The sequence below is a fragment of the Thalassophryne amazonica genome, chromosome 12, assembly GCF_902500255.1.
Source record: "Thalassophryne amazonica chromosome 12, fThaAma1.1, whole genome shotgun sequence".
Taxonomy (NCBI): domain Eukaryota; kingdom Metazoa; phylum Chordata; class Actinopteri; order Batrachoidiformes; family Batrachoididae; genus Thalassophryne; species Thalassophryne amazonica.
In genome coordinates, this window is record NC_047114.1 from 98,697,375 (window position 1) to 98,717,055 (window position 19,681).

Consider the following 19,681-nt stretch of genomic DNA (forward strand, 5'->3'; position numbering starts at 1 on the left):
TCCCATCCATAACAATTTGAGAACATAATTTGTTTATATTTTTCTCACCTTTTTTCCTCCCCTCCTTTATCTCCATATTTCGTGTAACATACGTCAGACTCCATTAATGTTCCACACCCAAACAGACGGCGCCGGTAATGAACCTTGTCGGTTTGCAAACCGCCAATAATTCGATAAAAGAAGCAGAAACAGGCTGTCGTGTCTGAGCCAATCACTGAGCTGCTTGGACAGAGGTGATAGTCTGCTTGCTGACGTTCACTGTTCTTCTCCAACATTTAAAATTAACTTTTCATTCTCCTCATTTGTCCGTGTTCGAGGAGTGGTGCGTTTCAGCAGGTAACACACTTTATACATGAGCCAAAAGACGGTAATGGATGCTGAGGACTCATTAACAGACTAGTTTAGCAGTACGTTAGCATAGCAGCTAAACAGATTTAAATTAACTTTTTCTAAATGTATGAACTGTTTCTAATATATTTCCTGCAGTGGCCCGTGGCCGTACAGTCGATAGCAAAATGCGCTTTATAGAAAACTGCCCTTTTAATCGGAAGAAATATTTTTTCGAAAGGCCGAAAGGAAGCGCGCTCAGAGAGACGCGCGCCCCCGACAGACTGCTCGTATGGTGCGTTCATGACCCTCGGACATTCAGAAATACCTGGAAAAAAGCAACTTAATCCGAAGTAAATTTAAGAACGGTAATATTTATTTATACAACACTTGCACAAATAACTGATATTTAACATTTCTTTGGTTTAAATAAGTCAGTTAGAATTATGTAAATAAAATTGCTAGGCAGAAGCTAGCTGCCTTGTTTTTACACGTAAAAAATTCCACAATTAACTTTGGTAAATAACAACTCTCCCCAGAAATTTAGAGCGTGGTGGTCAATCAATCAATCAGTTTTTTATGTAGCGCCAAATCACAACAAACAGTTGCCCCAAGGCGCTTTATATTGTAAGGCAAGGCCATACAATAATTACGTAAAAACCCCAACGGTCAAAACGACCCCCTGTGAGCAAGCACTTGGCTACAGTGGGAAGGAAAAACTCCCTTTTAACAGGAAGAAACCTCCAGCAGAACCAGGCTCAGGGAGGGGCAGTCTTCTGCTGGGACTGGTTGGGGCTGAGGGAGAGAACCAGGAAAAAGACATGCTGTGGAGGGGAGCAGAGATCGATCACTAATGATTAAATGCAGAGTGGTGCATACAGAGCAAAAAGAGAGAAACAGTGCATCATGGGAACCCGCCAGCAGTCTGTCTATAGCAGCATAACTAAGGGATGGTTCAGGGTCACCTGATCCAGCCCTAAATATAAGCTTTAGCAAAAAGGAAAGTTTTAAGCCTAATCTTAAAAGTAGACAGGGTGTCTGTCTCCCTGATCTGAATTGGGAGCTGGTTCCACAGAAGAAGAGCCTGAAAGCTGAAGGCTCTGCCTCCCATTCTACTCTTACAAACCCTAGGAACTACAAGTAAGCCTGCAGTCTGAGAGCGAAGCGCTCTATTGGGGTGATATGGTACTACGAGGTCCCTAAGATAAGATGGGACCTGATTATTCAAAACCTTATAAGTAAGAAGAAGAATTTTAAATTATATTCTAGAATTAACAGGAAGCCAATGAAGAGAGGCCAATATGGGTGAGATATGCTCTCTCCTTCTAGTCCCCGTTAGTACTCTAGCTGCAGCATTTTGAATTAACTGAAGGCTTTTTAGGGAACTTTTAGGACAACCTGATAATAATGAATTACAATAGTCCAGCCTAGAGGAAATAAATGCATGAATTAGTTTTTCAGCATCACTCTGAGACAAGACCTTTCTGATTTTAGAGATATTGCGTAAATGCAAAAAAGCAGTCCTACATATTTGTTTAATATGCGCTTTGAATGACATATCCTGATCAAAAATGACTCCAAGATTTCTCACAGTATTACTAGAGGTCAGGGTAATGCCATCCAGAGTAAGGATCTGGTTAGACACCATGTTTCTAAGATTTGTGGGGCCAAGTACAATAACTTCAGTTTTATCTGAGTTTAAAAGCAGGAAATTAGAGGTCATCCATGTCTTTATGTCTGTAAGACAATCCTGCAGTTTAGCTAATTGGTGTGTGTCCTCTGGCTTCATGGATAGATAAAGCTGGGTATCATCTGCGTAACAATGAAAATTTAAGCAATACCGTCTAATAATACTGCCTAAGGGAAGCATGTATAAAGTGAATAAAATTGGTCCTAGCACAGAACCTTGTGGAACTCCATAATTAACTTTAGTCTGTGAAGAAGATTCCCCATTTACATGAACAAATTGTAATCTATTAGACAAATATGATTCAAACCACCGCAGCGCAGTGCCTTTAATACCTATGGCATGCTCTAATCTCTGTAATAAAATTTTATGGTCAACAGTATCAAAAGCAGCACTGAGGTCTAACAGAACAAGCACAGAGATGAGTCCACTGTCCAAGGCCATAAGAAGATCATTTGTAACCTTCACTAATGCTGTTTCTGTACTATGATGAATTCTAAAACCTGACTGAAACTCTTCAAATAGACCATTCCTCTGCAGATGATCAGTTAGCTGTTTTACAACTACCCTTTCAAGAATTTTTGAGAGAAAAGGAAGGTTGGAGATTGGCCTATAATTAGCTAAGATAGCTGGGTCAAGTGATGGCTTTTTAAGTAGTGGTGTTCAACGTATTCCAGAAAGGGCCAAGAGGGGGCAAGTTTTCTTTGCAGCCATGTGACTCCAGCAGGTGATTTCACTGATTAACATCACTTTGAACAGATGGGATGAGTTAATCAGTGAAAACACCTGCTGGAGTCGATGGCTGCAAAGAAAACCTGCATCCTCTTGGCCTTCTCTGGAATATTTTGGTCACCACTGCACTCGTGCATGTAGAGGTCGGTGGGGGGAGAAGCACTAGTACGTTGCCTTTTGCAAACACCAATGGAACCATTTCCTGCAGCTTCTTAAGCAGAAGAGACTTGGGGAGGCGTCTGAAAAGAGATCGGCTGCCCACAAATTGAAGAAAAGAAAAATAATTTAAATAAAGTATAGCTCTTGCTTATTTATTGTTGTAGTATGATTTGTGCTTGTTCTGAGTTTATTCACGTTGAGCTTTTCTTCTGTCTCAGCCCTAATGACGCCCCTCTCTGGTTGTTGACCACAGTGTCCTAGATGTTCCTGCAGTTCTCTGCTTAACAGACGGTGGGTACTGCCAGAGATGGCACAAAAAAATAAAATTGTCATCTGATCTGCAGTTCTTTTTTTTTTTTTTTTTTTTTTGCTAATTAATAAACTGATAAGAAAAATTAAAAACACATCTGATTGGTCAGAAATTTAATGATTTATGTGTCTGGGGACCAAACCCCCGCCTTAATGTATCCATATTAGTTATAAACGCTGGGGTGATCATGCTTTCGCGGTAGCTGGCCCCAGACTGTGGAATGAGCTACCTCTTGAGTTACGTACTATTCCTGACCTAGCAATTTTTAAATATGTTAGACTTATTTATTTAAACTGGCTTTTAACACTTAGTGGGGAGGTTCTGTTTTTTTATGTGCTGTTTTAAAATTTTATTCTATATGTTTTATTTTTAAGCACTTTGGACACCAGTCGGTGCTGTAAAGCGCTTTATAAATAAATGTTGATTGATTGATATTGAATTCTATGTGCAAGTGAGAAAAAGTAGGAGAGTGTTTGAGTGAAAATGATAAAGAATGTTAGCCGTGAGCCCTGGAAACAGCAGGCATGTGAGCACTGCACATTTTTAAATTTCTGCTTAAGTGTTTTGCGTGAGATATAAATCACTGTTTTGAAAGCATGCATTAGGTGTCATTAAAAAAAAAAGTTTCTGACGGTCATGTTTATACAGTGCTACCGTAAATGAGCGCAAATTGCTGTAAAACGTCAAACAAAAAATACAAAACCTTGCTTTGTAATCTTGCCAAGCCAAACAAAATGAGTCAAAATCTGCAGAAAGATTATCTAAAGCGACAATACTCGTGATCTAGGGGCCAGGAACATTGATAGAAAAGCAGGCATCAGGGAGCCGTCAGACTGGATTTTGAGATTCCATCAAGTCTTTTTTTTTTTTTTTTGACATGTTGCATATTATGTAATGTCCTGGTTAGCAAGTATTCATTAATGTAAGTCTATCCATGCACAGGTGATGATAATAATTACTGTTTCCTGATGTATTTTATTGCTGATTATTAGTGACAGAAATATGGCGACATCTGCTGGCCAATTGTTAACATGGTATTTGCATGGAACAAAACGGGCACTGTTATGTATGTTAACTAATAAAGGTTGTATGTGTATTTGAAGTTTTTGACTGTTTTTGTTGGAAGACATTATAGTCCAGTAAATCTATGAAAAATAGGTCAACCCTCCCCTAATTGCAATAGAATTTATTTCTTCACTAATGGGTGTAGAAATTCCTCAAGAATAACATACTAAAAGTCACCTAAAATCCAAGTAGGGGTTCAACACCTAATTCATTGGAATCTGAGCATTTGTACAGTGACAAAAATGATGCATTTTGTGGGCATATGCTCCATATGTACCCTGTCTCTTCACTACAGTTAAGCTATAAATGAATATGAATAACTGACAAAGAATTGATTTTGTCATGCATTTGGATAATTTACTAAAGGATAAAAGACAAAATTAAACCAATTCAGGTTTCATGACATTTTACTTTGGTATATTGCGACAATAAATGGATAGACAATGTATTTCCTTATATACTTTCTAAATACATTTACGGATTTTTTTTGGGGGGGGGGGGGGGGGGGGGTTCAACTTCTGCAACATGTATCAACACTTCCAGTGTCATGTTTGGTATTTCCTTGCATGGAATATGGCTTTGACTGTGTAAAACCCATACATGAATAATGAAGCCTCAACGTGTGATATTTCTTAAATAGACCTGTTTACAAAATGCAGCAAATTTGAAGACGATTGGATGAAATCCCTAGGGCGAGTTCGTTCAAATGTAAGTACTGGAAATGGCCAAAAATGGCAAAAATTACCTCAAAATCGAAACTTAAAATTGCCGACTTCCTGTCGACATTTCACCATGACGGTAAGAGACTTTTTTTTGTGCGTCCCAGCATGGTAAATATGTGTACCAAATTTCGTGAGGCTACGATGAAAAAACTCCAATGCGGAGGGTTTTTTGAAAATTTCTAGGGGGCGTTATTTCGCCATTTCGCTGCGACCATGTGCGAGACGCCCAAAATTTCGGATCCGGCCGGACGACTTTGCAAAGTTTGAGTTTTTGAGCATGGGAAGAGGCTGAAATTTGGATTTCAAAAGTGAGAATAATAATTAATAATAAATAATGATAAACAGCGCAATTACAATAGGGTCCTCATAGGACTTTTTCCTACTCGGACCCTAAAAAGAAAAAATGTATAATAAATGTGGGCCAGAGGCTTCTGGGGGTTTCCCACAATTTTCCCCGCCATTTTTACAATTCTGTTAAATTTGTTCGCACACTTGCAACTCAAGTAACCAAACACAAGCTCCTGCAAGGAGCTTTTTACAGATCTCATCACATTCCTGTTTATCATCCACTTTATTAAATCTACAGAAGAACTGGTTTAACTCATCAACAAAACATTGATTGATGCTTGTAGGAGCATCACATTAGAGGGCAGAGTGGATCCTTCAGTCCTCCTGAGCAGCAGTTCCTTATTTGCTGATGTTTTGTGAGATGCACCGCTGAGCATCTTCAGCAGAGGAGAAAACTTTCTCTTCTCCCTTATAATTTATGCAAAGTCATGCTGGGTGAAGTATGCCAAAGTGGAGTCCCTCGATCTCATGCAGCTGCTGTCTGATGCCGTTGTATGCTGCCCGTGTGACTTTTACTGTATAATTCGGGTAAACTGAAATGGATAAATCCTTCACCTTGACTCGCTTCTTCTCTCTGCTAGCAGTCCTGGAAGTAATGAAGTCGGGCCTCTATGGCCCGCAGCTGGGCTCCTCATCTCGGCGGTGGCTGTGGGGTCTGATGCGCAATGTCCACTAATGGAGCCTTTTCAAGCTGGAAAGCTTGTTTCAGCAGTTTAGAGACTACAGTCATGCTGCAGCTATCTTGATTCTCAGGAACACGAACCATTTGGATGTTATTGCTCCTGGACCTTCCTTCCAAGTCCTCACAATTATTCTCCAGAGCGATCACCTGAGTTGAAAGTTGTCGGACTGTTTACTGTGGTTCAGTTACGTCGTGGGATCGCACTGTAAGTCCCAACTCCATTTCCTTCATCGTGCTTTTCATAGCTGCCACTTCATTTTGAATGGACCTTTTAAAGTTAAGAAGCTCCACTTTGGCACCTTGAATCTCTACCTTTATAGCTGACATTTCACTGTCAGGCACAGACTGGATTTTGTCCTTGAAAACAGCTGCAAAATCTGCCTGTAGTGATGTTAGCAGCTCCTCTTTAAAGGTTGCAACTTCAGTTGAGCTTGTCGATGTCAGCACTGCCGTTGTCCAGTCATCTGAGGCACACAAAGCTGTGGGTGGTGATGCCATGTTGGTCTCGGCAGGCCCAGTCAAAGTGGTGTCAGTGTTACAGCTTTTGCTGCTTCTGCTGGTCATGATATATTTATCCATATGGTTACTTAACAAATAGGGTTAAGGATTAAATGCATTTGTTTTATGCCACAATGTTTTAAATAATGAAATGTCCTGGAGAGCTCCACGTCATGCTACCTACTCCATCACTTGCTTGCAAGTGCCCCCCCCCCCCCCAGCAAGAAAATTAACTTTATTTTAAAAGTTGAAAGAGTCACAGCGACTCATCCATTCACATCATGTCAGCATTTATCACAGACATCAGTGGACTTTTCCCACGGTGAAAATAAACCCCATGATCCACCAAGACAAAAATAAAATAATGTTAGTCTGTTTGGCGTCCGTGTAAGAAGTGAAAGATGTGCAGAGCTTATTGTACTGTAAACACATTACCTCACACGCTCACGTCACACTTCCAGTTTGAATGCAGCGTCTGTAGCGACGGGTTATTTTTAGCAAATTTGTTGACCGCGATAATTGTTAATAGAAAATGGACATTTTGAAAATGACTGTAAAAAATTGAACACTACTATACCAAAAAAAAAAAATCAGAGGTCCCTTTTAAGCAAAATTACCTGAGTATCAAGCATTTCTTCAACTGGACTGAACCTCTGAGTTGTGTGAAAACATCATCTGGGTCCAGATCAAGAATGTGGTGGGGGGGGGAATCTAAACCAAGGAGGCTTGATGTATCAGATCCATCAGTGCAGTAACTTCATGGTGACAGTGCTGCTGATTTGTCTTCACTGTGACACATGTTGTTCTTCATATTATTTGCTTCCTTGCAGACATGTTGCAGCAGTTGGTGATTAAAGAAGAAATGCTCCCTGAACAGCAGGAGTTGAATCTGAGTGTTGACCAGAAGGACATTAAACAGGAACAAGAGGAAGTCTGGACAAGTAACGAGGGACAGCAGCTTCACCGGCTGGAGACTGAGAAGACCAAGTTACATTTTGTCCCTGTGAAGACTGAAAATGATGATGAAATACCACAGTCATCACAGGTTCTTCAAAACTCAGGTAGGAATTGATCAAAACTCTGAAACGTCTGTTAGTGGGAGCAGGTGTTCCACTGCTAAGAAACAATTTAATTATGGAAAAGGAATTTTGGTCACATGAACTATTCAAATCAACACAATAAATCTTGGAAGTAAGTTGTTTACTGTCACTGTCCTGAGTGTGACAGAAGGAAAATCTGAACACACGAGAATTCATACGAGGGAATATTGCTGCTCTGAATGTGGCAAAAGATTTAGAGATAAAAGCAGCGTGAACCAATGAGACTTCTTTCAGGAGCAAAATAGTGTGTTTTAAAAGATGTGAAAGAAAAAGAAGCCTGACCAGAGGGGTCGGGCGTGTTCGGACAAATAGCTCACTGCCTCTGTGTGCGTTAGCTGCTTGGCTGGGATCTGCTGACCTCACTCAGCCATTTCCAGAAGTGCTGTTCCCTCTCCAATCATCTCTGCTATTTTTGTGTGATCCTGGGGCAGGTCGTGTGTCTTTCATGGGGAATTATGTCAGCTCCTCATTTTTGTCTTCATTCACTCAGTGTAGTTTCATCCTTCGCCAACCCCTCACTCAGTTGTCTCACATTTCTGACACATTCTGATTCATGTAGACTACATTCAGTGTAGTTCATGACGCCCACGTGACTATTTGGCGTGAATGTTTTTGAACAGTTCAAAATCACACGACAAGCAAGCAGCGCCCTGTGACTCACGCGAGGGCTTGGTGAACGTTACACGAAATTTCACAATATCCCTCACAAATGCTGTTGCAGCCCAGTGAGATACTACACTACGTAATCTGAACATGCCTATGAAAATTCAGAGGTGAGAAATGAAAACTTCCTAAAGGGGGAGGTTTCATTTCTCAGCCTCAGTTTTACTGTATTGTTTGTTGTGTTTCTAAGAAAAAAAAAAAAAAGCCCTTATCACTTTTTTTTTTTCTGACGTCAAGGATGACAAACTTATTTATGGTGTCCTAAGACACTTTCCCTTGCATGAGTAGAAGAATCCCCACCCCTGTTGTATATCACATTCACATGCCAGACCGCCCCTGGCTGATAATCAGCCCATTAGGTCAGGGGTGGCCAAGTTTGGTCCTCGAGAGCCACCTTCCTGACACTCTTAGTTGTCTCCCTGCTCCAACACACCTGAATCCAATGAAAGGCTCATTAAAAGTCTGCTAACGAGTCTTTCATTGGATTCAGGTGTGTTGGAGCAGGGAGACAACTAAGAGTGTCAGGAATGTGGCTCTCGAGGACCGAACTTGGCCACCCCTGCATTAGGTGATCGGATCAACGTTAAAATCATCCCAGAAATAAGTTTTTGTTCCAGTAGAGTCGGTCTATTTGAAAATAACACTGGTTGTACATTAAATTACAAACATGTCGAATTTGAAAAGTTCAGCACATTTAAGCTGCACAAACGTGAGAAATCTGGAGTGGAACTTGGAAAAATTCTGACAATAAATCGATGAAAACGGCAGTGTCAGTGTTATATATTACATTAGATGTGGCAATTCATGCAGGTTGATGTGTATTATTGACCTGCCTTTCAGTTTTCTCACTTCTCCGACTTGTATTGAGAGCATCAGCAGAGAGACTGGCTTCCTGCATTGTCACTGGGACTCAACACAGCCTCACATGCGTTGGCCAAAATATAATTATTTAATTAATTAGAAATAATATAACAATTGTATGTATATGTTTGACTCAAACAAGCACAAGAATTTTGTTGCTCCATTTGCATATTGCAAATTATTTTGGATAATGTGGTGAATCTCGTCTTTCTTTTTTTTTTTGTTTGTCCTGCACGTTTTTAGACTTGTGTAGACTGCAGCGTAATACCTATAACTTTTAATTTTTTCAAAATATCAACTTTTTGCATGCTGATAGAAGAATACCCCAAAAAGTATATTACATGTCATAAATGTTATTGCAATTCGCATTAATTTCTAAATTGCTATTTTGCTATAAACAGCAGAAAATCTGCTGTTTATAGCAAACACCCAAAGCAATAATAATCACCATAATCTTCAAACTTCACGTGCTTTTCGTGTCTGTAAAGGGCAGATGTGTCCATGCATGTTGTTCCATTGTCAGCTTCCATTACACCTTACAGAGGAAACAAAGAAGAATTTTCTCCTGGCCACACAAAAGGATAAAATCTGTGGTGCGGGACACCAGCCAGTTTAGCTGAGGAAGCTTCTGTGATCAGGGAGTCGGACAGAACATGACAAGTGACCACTTATAACAGGACAGCTGTGACGTGGACCAGCTTCAGTGTTTGTGTTATTGGTTGAGCTAAACCAGTAGTTAAGCTAAGCTGCCAGTAAAAACCAGCAAGTCTGGTGGCGCAACACTGTTTTCCTGTGGACAAAAGACAGCGCCACACAGTGGACCAATAATTCTACTTGGCTCTGAACACAGCAGGAGTGAAATCGGAGACACCACATTCACCTTCAGCATTCACCACTTTCAGTCTTAGCGAAACGTATGCAGTGTCCCCACCCCCCAGATTGCACCATGAGTTATAAAGAGGTGGAGACGGACATGTGTTGATCACAAAATACAAGAATTGGATTGGAAAGCCATATGTGGCCCTGCAGCAGACTGGTGTTGAGACCTGGTTATTTTTATGGCACTCCCCCGAACAAAGGGCTCAATTTATTGAAATCTCACGTAGAGTTGGGCGGATCTGTCATAAGAGCGGTGTAAATATTTAACCTTATATAACCTCATTGAGAGTGCATGCCTACAGCAGTCTTTAAAGACCTGCTGAATATAACATATAAAATGTTTAATGGCAAAAACATGTCTAAGGTAGTTCTTAACACTGGCGTCCTGTCCAGGCTGTACCCCGCCTTAGGCCATATGACGACTTACATAGGTCCCCCATGACCCTTATGCCCCGTTGACACTGGACTGAGACTTATATAAGACCTACAAGAGCATGACATCTTGTCAACTCTCACAAGTCTTGGCTGGTCTCCATTGTGATCTGTTATTTGTGTTTACACCAAGCTTGCATTGCGACTGAATTGTGCAAGTGAAAAATGTTAATATCCACAAGCATTGATCAAGGATGAAGTTGAGTGAATTGAAATGTGACAGTTTATCAAGGCTGCTTATGAGACCCATGTATCTGTTAACTGGTCACACAACTTGGGCAAGTGTTTGAAACAGTTCAATGGTAAATGGACTGCATTTATATCACACTTTTCCATCTGCATCAGACACTCAACGCACTTTACAATAATGCAATTTACATTCACCCTGATGTGAGGGTGCTGCCATACAAGGTGCTCGCTACACACCGGGAGCAACTTGCGGATTAAGCACCTTGCCCAAGGGACCTTAGTGATTTTCTGGTCAGGCTGGGATTTGAACCAAGGATCCTCTAGTCTCAAGCCCAATGCTTAACCACAAGACTATCACCTCCCCTAATATGCTTGCACACTTGTTGGAGAGTGATGGCGACCAAGGGGGATCTTTTTCCGACCATGGAGACCCCATTGTGACCAACCTGCAACCCCAGTGGGATTCAGTGAGGGTGACAACGAGCAGAGGCTATTTTTTGATCGTAACGCTGCTGTGTGTAAACGGGGTGTAAATTAGCTTAAACGGTTGAAGTGAGTAAAGCCATATTGCATTTGGACATGAAAAATGGCCTATATCGACTGTATGTACTGGTGTAAGTAATGAAGTGGACACAGGTGGCACGACCTTCAGGCGGGGAATATTCAGCACCTAGGTTAGTTGTCTTTTATGCCTAAAATAGCTTTGAATCTGTGTGTTTTTCATATGCTGTATGTCTAATTTTATTTTTATCGGCTACATCAGGATTCGCACAATTGGAGACCCCATTGTGACCAACAATGGTCAAGTTAGTTTAGAAGTAATGATTCATAATCTGGTATAGGATAGTGTTGATTGGAGTGTGATTATACCCTTTAAGTAACTGTTTGTGGAATAAAAGACTATTTTGTCCTGCTTTTTTGAAAGGGCTGAGTAGTGAAACCAACCACCTGATGGTAGCAGTTCAGTGGCTGAAAAAAGTGGATGTTGAGGGTCTAAGCTTTTGTTTGCCTTGCTGAGATTTGTTTTTTTTTATTCTAGGCTGTGTTTAAATCTGTACCTAACAACTTAAAGTGCACTCTTGTGCTTCTGTTACATTGCCACACCAGCAAATTATGCAATATGTTGAAACACTCCTCAAAAAGGCACTGTAAAACATCTAACATTTTGCAGTTAACAACAAATGAAAAGAACATTTTCAGGAAATAAAGCCTTTGGTGCCCTGCTGGATGGCTGCTGTCCACTGTTCCCACTTCAGCCTGTTGTCCAAAACCACCCTAGATACTGATACTCAGTGGCCGACTGCATGGGGCTCCACACAGATGATGGTCAAACAGGCACTTTGTCCTTTCTAAAGTCGGTAGTCATTTCTTTTCTCTGAAGTGTTTAACAACAGGTGAGACTTTTCCCATCAGTCAAGAAACTAATTTACAACTGGGCTGTATTCCTGCTCTGGAGGAGGCTGACCAGTGTTTCCTCCAGGGTGCAAAGGTCAGGGTAGTTGGTACCACGTGCGTTTGTGTAATTTAAATGTAATGTCTGGTAACAGTTCAAGAATGCGTAAAAATGTACAACAAACACTCGTGATGTACATCTTCAAACTCACTTCCATCAGTGCAACAGGTTAGTGTAGTCATGTCGCACTCACCACCTTTCTGTTTTAATAAATGTTATTCAAAATCTGAATTTAACTGTTGTTTTTTGCAGACATACAGCCATTGTTGCAGATCAAAGATGAAATTATCCCTGAACAGCAGGAAAGAAGTCCGAGTGTTGACCAGGAGGACATTAAAGATGAACAAGAGAAACTCTGGATAAGTCCACAGGTACAACAGTTTCACCAGCTGGAGGAGGCTGATATCACAAAGTACACTTTTACTGCTGTGAAGAGTGAAAATGGTGAAAACCCACAGTCATCACAGGTTCATCAAAACCAAAGTGATGAGAGCCCAGAGGTTGATCCTGTAGCCAGCAGCTCACCTGTTCACAGAACACTGACAGCACAAGCAGGTGAAGAGGACAATGGTGGACCACAATCAGCTTCATGCAGTCGTTTACCACCAGATACCAATGGAAGGAGTTCAGATTTTTCTGAAATGGACAGTTCCAAATGGAAGCAGAAAAAAGAAAATAGTTCAGGCTTTAACAGTGTGAAGAAAAGCAGTGTCTCTGCTAGTCATAGCAGGTGCAACATGAAGAAAAAATACAAGAGCTCTGAAAATGTAAAATCATCTGGTCACATGAACTATTTAAAGCAAGGAAGTGAAAAAACGTTTAGCTGTTCTCAGTGTGGAAAAAAATTTGGACATCAGAGCAGTTTGATCAGACACACAAGAATTCATACAGGACAAAAACCATTTGGTTGTTCTGAGTGTGGTAAAAGATTTGTAGATACAAGCAGTCTGATCAGACACAAGAAAATTCATACAGGACAGAAACCATTTAACTGTACTGAGTGTGGCAAAAGATTTGTAGATAAGAGCCACATGATGACCCACATGAGAATTCACACAGGACGGAAACCATTTAGCTGTTCAGAGTGTGGCAGAAGATTTGGACACAAGAGCAGGCTGATTACACACATGAGAAATCATACAGGACAGAAACCATTTAGTTGTTCTGAGTGTGGTAAACAATTTGGAGAGAAGAGCTGTCTGGTCAGACACATTAGAAATCACACAGGGCAGAAACCATTTAGCTGCTCTGAGTGTGGGAAAAAATTTGGAGACAAAAGCAGTCTGGTCAGACACCTTCGAATTCATACAGGGCAGAAACCATTTGGCTGTTCGGAATGTGGTAAAAAATTTGGACGTAAGAGTACTATGATCGCACACATGAGAAATCATGCAGGACAGAAGCCATTTGGTTGTTCGGAATGTGGTAAAACCTTTGGACATAAGAACAGTCTGATCACTCACATGAGAATTCATACAGGGCAGAAACCATTTGGCTGTTCTGAGTGTGGTAAAGCATTTGGACATAAGAGCCATCTGATCACTCACAGGAGAATTCACACCGGACAGAAACCATTTGGCTGTACTGAATGTAGTAAAAGATTTGGACAGAAAAGTAGGCTGATCACACACTTGAGAGGTCATACAGGACAGAAACCATTTAGGTGTTCCAAGTGTGGTAAAAGATTTGGAGACAAGAGCTGTCTGGTCAGACATATTAGAATTCATACAGGGCAGAAACCATTTGGCTGTTCTGAGTGCAGCAAAAGATTTGGTGATAAGAGCAGTCTGGTCAAACACATGAGAACTCATAAAGGACAATAAATAATAATAAAGGACTTTATTTCTCTTTTTTGAAGAGAAATTAAAAAAAAAGACAGAAATGAGGGAAGGTAACTGCATGTGGTGCAATTAAGGGAACAGGGGTCTCTGATATTGTGCACAAAATAGAATTCTCTCGCCATCAAAATCAAGTTCTCTATTTGTAAGCCACTGTATAGATCCTTCATCTATGTACTCCTTTCCCAGTTCTTGGAATCATCCAGCCCTTCTGTGCTGTTTCTGTCCAGTTGAAATCTTTGCGCTCTTTTGCAGTATTTTCCCCTGGTCTGTCTTGTTAGTTTTGTTGCAGATGTCAGTTTGTTACTTTCTCTCTTTTAAGAGTTCTCTGCCAATTTTATAATGAAGGTCTCTTGGGGGAAAGGCCTCATTGTGATGTTGTTACCTTTTTTGTGAATTCTTCAGAACTCTTTAGTACTGCCCAATACTTATTATAGATGCTCTGTAGGCCTGGTTGGTTGCAGTGAGACCTAGACTCCCTTCTCTACAAGGGAGAGATATTCTGTCCATGCATTGATTTCTATATGTAACTTTGTGGAGGGTGAGCATCTTCCTGCTTTAAGTATATCATTTAAACTCTACCTGTGGTCACTCTACTATGCCAAACCCATTGGTCAATGGTGGTTTTGCAAATTGGTTTATGGCTGTGATCTTGTTCTTTTGTGTTAATTCTGATTTGCAGACCTTTTAAGTAGTTTAGGTATTCTTGTTTTTACCCAAGGTTATCAAATATGGCCATCGACTATTGTGAAGATTTTGCAGCTGTCCATACTCGGCATAAATCCAGTCTTCCTACTGCCAGTCTTCAAATTCACAGGGAACATTATTGGGACACAGACCTTTGACAAGTTCAAACATGGCTAACCTTGAGGTATTTTAAGAGATTTAAAAAGTCATATTCTCTTTCAACCTGTTCCGTTTTTTTGTTTTGACTATTTACTAAAAGCAGAAAGTGTGTAATTATTGGTTTTATAAGACACACTTAGAATTTGATTAAATATAGAATGAAAGCATAATTAGTCAGTTAATGCAGACAGTCAGTCCATTTGTTTCAGACAATACATACAAGATAGAAAATAAATTTTGATGAAATTAAGACTTGAGACATATGTTGTTCCAGTATAAGAGTCAAATACCACCGTTTTAAACCAAGAAAAAAATTATCAAAGCTCTCTGAATGCACCAAACTGTACTCCCCCCCCCCCCCCCCCCCCCTCTCAAAGTTTCCATGGAGGGCATGCCCCCAGGGGACCTCGTGGCTTCGTCGCTGGCCCATCTACTCACAGAAAAAGCTCAAACGTAAAAATTATTTGATTGACTGGTAGAAGGGCTTTATTGAGCAAGTACAAGTTGTAAAACAATAGCATCTTAATAATTGTAAATAACAAGCAATGTATAATTTTATATATAAATGCAACACTTTTGTTTTTGCTCACATTTTTCATGAGCTGAACCCAAAGATCTAAAAAAAAAAAAAAAATTTGTATACAAAAGGCCTAATTTCTTTCAAATATTGTTCACAAATCTGTCTTGGTGAGCATTTCTCTTTTGCCAAGATAATCCATCCCACCTTACAGGTGTGGCAGATCAAGATGCTGATTAGACACATGATTGTTGCACAGGTGTGCCTTAGGCTGGCTACTATAAAAGGCCACTCTAAAATGTTCCAATTAAACAACTACAAATTATTAATACAATGTCCATATAGCTGAGGGTATTTTAGAACTGTATATACGAGGTCTGTTAAAGTATCCGACCTTTTTATTTTTTTCAAAAACCATATGGATTTTGCATCAATTTTTTCCAGAAACTGAGAGACCTCCAGGTGAACACCATTCGGAAAATTCAAATGGCTTTCAGGGACAATTTTATGGGGATTAAACAGATTAAGGAGTGCTCCAGCCGGTTTAAAGACTGCCCACAGCTGCTGAGAGCGCTCCGAGCGCTGATCGACAGGCTCAAACAACCAGATCATTTCCAACGTGAAGGCTTTGTTGATCCAGGACGTCATCTGACTTATGCAAAAATGGCAGGAGACGTGGACATCAGTACTTTTTCGGCACATTCCACTGTTACAGGAGTTTTATTCATGGAAAGAAAAGAGGACGGATGCGCCACGGAGCCGTTCATGGCGCGGCACAAAACCACCTCCGTGTTGGCCTCGCAGGACGGCTTTGAAATGGCTTTCAGATGGCTGTTGGTGGGTTTTCAGTCATGTGACTAACCAAGAAATTGTGGATGAGCCTGGACATGCCAGCACATGTCCTGTGAGGCTTCATCACGGCGTTGCTTTGCGCCATGCGGCTCCGTCCTGACACGCAGAATTCCTCCACTCTTTCCTGTAACAGTGGAATGTGCCGTTAATTTCCAAACTGGACGTTGTGTTTTATCCGGGACGTCCTCTGACTAGTACAGGAATTGCGGAAGATGTGGACATCAGCACTTTTTCGGCACATTGAGACAGACGTGCAGAGGAATTCCACGCGTCGCGGTGGAGCCGCATGGCGCAAAGCAACGCCGTGTTGAAGCCTCACAGGACATGTTCTGGCATGTCCAGGCTCATCCACAATTTCTCGGTTAGTCACACGACTGAAAACCCACCGACAGCCGTCTCAAAGCCGTCCTGTGAGACCAACACGGAGGTGTTTTTTTGCCGCGCCATGAACGGCTCCGTGGTGCATCCGTCCGCTTTTCTTTCCATGAAAAAAACTCCTGTAACAGTGGAATGTGCCGAAAAAGTACTGATGTCCACGTCTCCTGCCATTTTTGCGTAAGTCAGACGACGTCCTGGATCAACAAAGCCTTCACGTTGATCTGGTTGTTTCAGCGGGGTTTGAGCCTGTCGATCGGCGCTCGGAGCGCGGCGCGCTTTCAGCAGTTGTGGGCGGTCTTTAAACCGGCTGGAGCACTCCTTAATCTGTGTAATCCCCATAAAATCGTCCCTGAAAGCCATTTGAATTTTATGAATGGTGTCCACCTGGAGGTCTCTCACAGTTTCTGGAAAAAATTGATGCAGCAAAGCTCCAAATCGTTCAGACATTTTATTCGCAATAAAAATCCGACGAGAGGGGTGGATCACTGCTCACTCAAAGCCTGCTCACAGGCGAATGACGCAACCGACAGGCGTGAAAAAACTCACGCATGCGCACGAAGGTTCAAGCTTGGCTGATGCAATCACACGTGATTCAATTACATATGGTTTTTGAAAAAAATAAAAAGGTCGAATACTTTTCTAACAGACCTCGTATTATGCTGTAGCATTTTCCCTCCATTCCCAGTTATTTGTATGTGGAGTCCTGAGCCAGATCTTCAGTGTAGCTCCCCTCATCCAACAAGATGCCTTCTGCTGATACTTCCTACCACTTCTGATTGTGCAATTATCCAGTCTGAATTCCATCCCAATGTCTTTGGGGATTTCCCTGATTTTTGCTGTAATTGCTGCCTTCAGTTCAACAATCGCTTGACTGTTCTGGTACACATTCTCCATTGATACCCCCACAGCTAAAAATCTGGGGGGTTCAAGTCCGGTGAATGCGGGTCTGGAGAAACCCATGCAAACTCCACACAGAAAGGCCACAGGTGGGAATCGATCCCGTGACGGCGAGAGTACCTCACAGCAATGACATTACTACCCTGTCTAATTTGTAGTAGTGATGGGCGGTGTGTACAAAGGGCAGGGACTGTATCAACATGAGCTTATGACCTGCTGTACTGGAAATTCCTCATTCATGAGAAATAAGGGCAATTCCCATCACGAGTGGGGTTCATCGGGTTACCTGCGCCTCTCAGTGACGGGTAGGCACACGCTGATCTGATTAATATGGCGTGTGTGCACCCCTGGACATCTAAGGGCATCAGAGACCTGTTATTGTTCAAGCTTGTGGCTGAACGCCACTTGTCCCTCTAAGAAGTTTACGCCAACCACACGGGGCTATGTAACTAGTTAGCATGTTGGAGTCTAAATGTCCAACCACTAAGATCAGTGGGCAGCCACAGTCCAACACCCAGGGACCAACTCCAGATGTAGAGAAGCTGCCTTGCTCAGGGACAGAGAAAGCGGCAGACCAGAAATAAGCAGGTTTTTAATTGTGGGGGGAAACCCACACAGACACGGGGAGAACATACAAACTCCATACAGAAAAGGTGGGAAGTGATCCCACGACTTGCTGATCAAGATGTTGGGGATGATGGTATTGAAGGCTGAGCTGTAGTCGATGAAGAGCATCCTGACGTAGCTCCCCCAGTGTTCAGGTGGCTCAGTGCAGTGTGTAGGGTGAAGGCTGTGGTGTCCTCTGTTGATCTGTGGGGGGTTGAGGGAGGGACGATGTGTTTCAGGACCAACTGCTCTAAAGTATTTGTGATGATGGGTGTGAGTGATGGGGCGGTAATCACTGAGGTGGTGTGTGACCGATTTGACGATGGTGGCAGACTTTAAGACAGGCTGGGATGGCGGACTGAGTGAGTGAGAGGTTTAATATTGTGGTGAAGACCTGTGAGCTGGTCAGCACAGGCTCTGAGTACTTTACCAGGAACACTGTTGGGTCCAGACACTTTCTTAAGCTTCACTCTGCTGAGCTTCCGTTTCACTTCCTGAACCTACAGACAGTGATATGGGGTTGGAAGCTGCGTGAAACAGGGACAGTGTAGCTGTGGACTGCTGGGTTGGGATCTTAGTGTGCGAAGGTGTTCACCTCCTCCACCAGTGAGATGCTTGGGTCCTTGGTTGCCTTGTTCTGACCCCTGTAAATATCCAGTCCAAATTACATACCAACATCCTTGGAGAACTTATGAACTGCCTCCACAAGCTGCCTGAGTCCCTGCTCTGAGTCGGCAACGATCTTCAAATCATCCATAAATAATAGATGGTTCACCACTTCTCGATGTTTCCTTCCTCTGCCTCCACCCAAATCAGACTTGATGTCAAACTCCAAGATCTTGCTAAGTGGGTCCATGGTTAAACAGAATAAAAGATGAGAGCTTGTCTCCCTGGAATATCCCTCTCTGATCTTCTACATCTGGGATTTGTCCCTCTGTGTGTGTTAGGGTGATGGTGGTGTTCCACTCATTCATTTGTGTCCTCAGGAAGGATCTTATTTCCTCATTGATTGTTGTAGCGTTCTAAGCATCTCATTATCCAGGAGTGTGGCACACTGTCAAATGCCTTTTTATAATCAATCCAAGCCATGCTGAGGTTTCTCCTCCCTTTTTTGCAGTCCTCCATGATGGTTTTATTTATCAATAACTGGTCTTTAGTTCCTAATCTTTTCCTTATGCAACCTTTCTTTTCACTTTCCAGGGAGCCACCAGTGTTGAGATGTTCATAAATTGTCTGTTGTGATTGTTGTTTAGGCAGCAGTGGGTCTCTACCTGTTGGGTAGCTGTGTTTCTTTGGTCGGAGGCTTGAGTTCTCAGTAGTTAGCCAGTCTGGTGTGTCCTCTTCTCTGTTCAGTATTTTCGGTGGTGGTGTAATGCTGGTAACCTTTTCAACCAAAAGTTCGGTATTTTATCAATGCCAGGGGTCTTGAAGTTACTGTATTCGTTTTCTTTCTCAGCCCTTCTTAAGTTATTCCAGCTGCTGGCATTTGCTGTTTGTCTTTTTCTCTTTATTACTTCTATCCACTCGGCCTCCTGATGTTTCGTGTCTTCGCTGTTCTCAAGAATCTTTCAACTTCTCACCAGGGTGGCTGTTGCACATCTATTTTGTCCTTTGCCAACTTCCTGTACACTAGCCCGGGG

General features: G+C 41.8%; 1 protein-coding gene across 1 annotated transcript; it reads left to right on the plus strand.

Moving 5' to 3' along the window:
- Positions 1–238: 238 nt before the first annotated feature.
- LOC117521323 (zinc finger protein OZF-like) lies at positions 239–17,760 on the plus strand. The gene is made up of 4 exons (XM_034182636.1): positions 239–336; positions 7,361–7,575; positions 12,575–13,532; positions 17,594–17,760. The coding sequence occupies exons 2-4, from the start codon at positions 7,363–7,365 to the stop codon at positions 17,758–17,760; spliced, it is 1,338 nt and encodes a 445-aa protein (XP_034038527.1). The 5' UTR covers positions 239–336; positions 7,361–7,362.
- The last annotated feature ends 1,921 nt before the right edge of the window (positions 17,761–19,681 follow it).

Bases quoted from the DNA above. Each gene is read 5' to 3' on its own strand.
- LOC117521323 (XM_034182636.1), top strand. From the start codon at position 7,363: ATGTTGCAGCAGTTGGTGATTAAAGAAGAAATGCTCCCTGAACAGCAG. The intron at 7,576-12,574 runs GTTCTTCAAAAC...CAGTCATCACAG, and splicing joins AAATACCACAGTCATCACAG to GTTCATCAAAACCAAAGTGA. The intron at 13,533-17,593 runs GTAAAACCTTTG...TCTAATTTGTAG, and splicing joins ATTTGGTTGTTCGGAATGTG to TAGTGATGGGCGGTGTGTAC.